Source organism: Salvia splendens, chromosome 17 (assembly GCF_004379255.2).
Source record: "Salvia splendens isolate huo1 chromosome 17, SspV2, whole genome shotgun sequence".
Taxonomy (NCBI): domain Eukaryota; kingdom Viridiplantae; phylum Streptophyta; class Magnoliopsida; order Lamiales; family Lamiaceae; genus Salvia; species Salvia splendens.
In genome coordinates this window covers 24681351-24685696 of record NC_056048.1, presented here as the reverse complement: position 1 = coordinate 24685696, position 4346 = coordinate 24681351, and the positions used below count along the sequence as shown (strand labels likewise).

Below are 4346 nucleotides of genomic sequence, written 5' to 3'. Positions count from 1 at the left end.
CCAGTTGGAAGGTGATGGTTAGGAGTTAGATTGAGCAATAAATGTGACAACCCGTGGAAGTTTCAAAACCTGGATATTATAATTTTATTCACTGGATAATAAAAAAAGACCCCATTTAATTCTACACAAAATAGTGGGTGGCCAATTTATCCTTTAATTTTTCATATGTCAGAAGTCAATCAAAACTCTTTAAATACTCACACACTTTCCCCTACTTACCCCAACCACATTAAAAAATTTCTTACTCTTCCTTCCCAAATCCTAAACACTTTCATCGTATCTTATTTCTATTTCCCTTTCGCTTTTCTCTTCGCCGCTTTTATCCAATCAGATAACACCACACCTACTGAATTTCGCAAAAAACCCTAATCGACCTTTCGCAAAAACCCTAATTGCGAGAATGGGGAACGGCGAGAGACGGGGGGAGGCGGAGACCACGACGAAGATCTCGGTCGACGCGACACCCGGAGGAGAGAGAAAAAGCTACACCCTCCCAAACTTCCACCAATCAGTGAAGCTAAAATATGTCAAACTAGGGTACCACTACATGATCTCCCACGCCATGTACCTTTTACTCCTCCCCTTACTCGCCATCACCTCCGCCAACCTCTCCACCGTCACCGCGGCCGACCTCGCCCTCCTCTACGACCAGCTCCGCTTCAACCTAGTCTCGGTCGTCGCGTGCTCCACCCTCATGGTCTTCCTCGGCACGCTCTACTTCATGACGCGGCCGAGGAAGGTCTACCTCGTGGATTTCGCCTGCTACAAGCCGGGCGAGGCCGTGATGTGCAGCAAGGAGCTCTTCATGGAGCGGTCGAGGCAGGCGGAGACGTTCACCGAGGAGAATCTAGGGTTTCAGAAGAAGATTCTAGAAAGGTCGGGGCTAGGGCAGAAGACATACTTCCCCGAGGCGCTGATGAGGGTCCCGGCCGAGCCCTCGATGGCCGAGGCGAGGAAGGAGGCCGAGATGGTCATGTTTGGCGCCATCGATGAGCTGTTGGCGAAGACGGGGGTGAAGGCGAAGGATATAGGGATATTGGTGGTGAATTGCAGCTTGTTTAACCCGACGCCGTCGTTGTCGGCGATGGTCGTGAATCGGTATAAGCTGAGGGGGAATGTTTTGAGCTATAATCTTGGTGGGATGGGCTGCAGCGCCGGTTTGATCTCCATTGATCTTGCTAAGCAGCTTTTGCAGGTGATCGTTTATTCTCTTTTTTCCTTTTTTGTTTTCATAAATTAGCCTTAAAATTCAAAATTAGTACTATTGAAATTATGGTCCGGGAAAGAGAGTAATTAGGCACACCAAATTAGTTTTAATTTTGGTTTTAATTTTAATTAATGAGTCCACATGCCTACGTTTAGCTTTTTAGTGAGGGTTTGGGACCATGTAGAAAAAATATTGATATGATTTAAAATCATGTTTATGTGAACTACTTTTAAATTTTTATATTTACTCTTTAATCACAATTTTAACATTTTCTTCTAACTTCTCAAAGCAAAGTTTGGGACCAAGACTTATGTGTTTGTGCTTTTTCAGTTATGTATGTTATGTCAATTCCTTTTCTGGCCCAAACCCAAAATTTTGGGTCAAGTTAGAAAACTAGTTACGTGTGATGGTGACTTAATTAAATACCACTATAGGAGCATTATTAATTCATTGTACAACTTTATACATGCTAGTACTATTCCATCTAACTATACAATATTCATTAATTAGCAAACTTTCATGTTACATCAAAGACACTTATTTTAACAACATTTTTTTCTGCGTTCGTCACTGATTTCAACCTATATGTTTACGCGAACAGGTGAACCCGAACTCGTACGCGCTAGTCGTAAGCATGGAGAACATCACCCTCAACTGGTACTTCGGCAACAACCGGTCGATGCTCGTCTCGAACTGCATCTTCCGGATGGGCGGCGCCGCCATCCTCCTCTCCAACCGCCCCACGGACCGGCCCCGCGCCAAGTACCAGCTCATCCACACCGTCCGCACCCACAAGGGCGCGGACGACAAGAGCTACGGCTGCGTCTTCCAAGAGGAGGATGACGCCAAGCACGTCGGCGTCGCCCTCTCCAAAGACCTCATGGCCGTCGCCGGCGAAGCCCTAAAAACCAACATCACCACCCTGGGCCCACTCGTCCTCCCCATGTCCGAACAACTCCTCTTCCTAGTCACACTTGTCGCTAGAAAAGTCTTCAAAATGGAAATCAAGCCATACATCCCCGATTTCAAGCTAGCCTTCGAGCACTTCTGCATCCACGCTGGCGGCCGGGCGGTGTTAGATGAGCTCGAGAAGAATCTCGATTTAAGCCAATGGCACATGGAGCCTTCTAGAATGACCTTGTATAGGTTCGGGAACACTTCGAGCAGCTCGCTGTGGTACGAGCTGGCCTACACGGAGGCGAAGGGGAGGATCCGGAAGGGGGACCGGACATGGCAGATTGCGTTCGGGTCGGGTTTCAAGTGCAACAGCGCGGTGTGGAAGGCGCTGAGGACCGTTGATCCGGCGAAGGAGAAGAATCCATGGATGGATGAGATTCATGATTTTCCGGTTGAGGTGCCTAGGGTTGTTGCAATTAATTAGAATTGGTCAATTGATCAATTTAAAAATTCATTTTTAGTTTATGGTGCGAAATTATTTATGGGGAAAAAAATTCATGAATTCATGTTGATTTGAGGAATTTGTTGAGATATAATGTGTAATTTGGAAGGGTGTGAAATTTGTTGTTAGAGATCATAGGCTTATGATCATAGATGTGGAGATGTGCAAGTTTTTTTATTGGTGACATGGAAAACACTTTGATATAATTTGTCTAAAATTCAGACAAATACATGTAATAAATATTAAAGAAATATTAATTTGTTTAATTCACTGTTATTTTTCTGTTGTTAATTCATACCAGTACTAGTATAGTTGTTGATGTATCTATTAGTTGTCGTGTTTGAAAAATAATTTGAGCGGAAATCGATGTTTTAAGGACTTCAAAGTGTTAATTCGGGGTCCAATTAATTAATATAATGGAGTTATAGGTTTTATTTCATGATCAAAATCTAGCTCAATTATTTTTCACTTGATTTATGCACGTATCTTATAACTAATCTTATTGAGTAGAAACATTCAAAAAAACATCTGAAAATTGAGTCAAAAACTTGTTGAATTTCATTTGACAGTGCAACATATTCCATATATACACACGCTCAGCTCTATTTATACTCCCCCGTCCCACAATAAAAGTTATATTTTGTCATTTCAGTCCGTCCCACAATAAAAATCCTATTTCACTTTTACTATAAATAGTAAGTAGGCCTCATATTTCACAAACTTATTTCACTCACATTTTGTTGTAAAACTAATATATATAAGTGAATCTCATATTCTACTAACTTATTCAATCCATTTTTCTTTATAATTCTACTAACTAAATATGACTCTTATTCTGATACGTAGGGAGTATATACGTAGAGTAGTAAATAGTTATAAATTCAATTTGATACATATGATCATAGAGCATAACCTATCACTATGTAGATTTCACTCTAAATTGTTTTTATAAATGATATATACACGTGATTCGCAAGGGGTGAAGTTTTTTCTGATAAGAAAAAATGCTCAAATCTGTCTAGTGTTTAAACATTTCTTGCAAGATGATCAATTCTGATTAGATCTTCCTATAGACCAATTTTGATTTGATTTGATCAATTTATTATGTCAAGCTTATTCAAAAGCACTATGGTTGATCTAGGAAACACAACTAATCATAGAGTCAGGCACAATGAAGTAGGTTTACGTTGGTATTTTAAGACAAAAATGTTTGACGGTCACTAATCGAGTGAAACACGAACGAAGAACGAAAATGCACATAAGATCCGCTAATGATTTTCCCGCCCTCAAGAACCGGCGATGGAGTCAGTCGACTCCACTAGAATCCCACCATTATACAAAAACAGTACTCCATAAAACTAGTTGAGATATGAGTTTCCCGCATTTGCACAAAGAGACTAAATATGGAGCCTAAAATGAAATAAATCAGACTCAGTATATTTTCTACCACGTTTATGATTTGTTTTCTAGTGATATATTTTCTTAGGGATATTTGTTCTCTAGTACGTCTAGAGTTAGGACTCTCTACTTTACTAGTACATTGAGTTGCTCTCTAATTGTAAATTATATCCGAAAATAATATAGTGAAATTTATGGCTTGCTATATATTATAAAAGTAATACTCATCGTATCAAATCGAGTAAATAATCAGTGTGTTCATCTTCTTTATATTTGTGATTATCTTCCCAGCAGAGACAAATTTCACCAAATTGGTTAGCAGAAATTTCTGGTTTAATAAAA

General features: G+C 40.4%; 1 protein-coding gene across 1 annotated transcript; it reads left to right on the top strand.

Annotated features, from left to right (window-relative positions):
* The first annotated feature begins 208 nt into the window (after positions 1–208).
* On the top strand, positions 209–2882 carry LOC121775146 (3-ketoacyl-CoA synthase 11-like). Its single transcript, XM_042172140.1, has 2 exons — positions 209–1195; positions 1809–2882. The coding sequence occupies exons 1-2, from the start codon at positions 401–403 to the stop codon at positions 2586–2588; spliced, it is 1575 nt and encodes a 524-aa protein (XP_042028074.1). The 5' UTR covers positions 209–400; the 3' UTR covers positions 2589–2882.
* The last annotated feature ends 1464 nt before the right edge of the window (positions 2883–4346 follow it).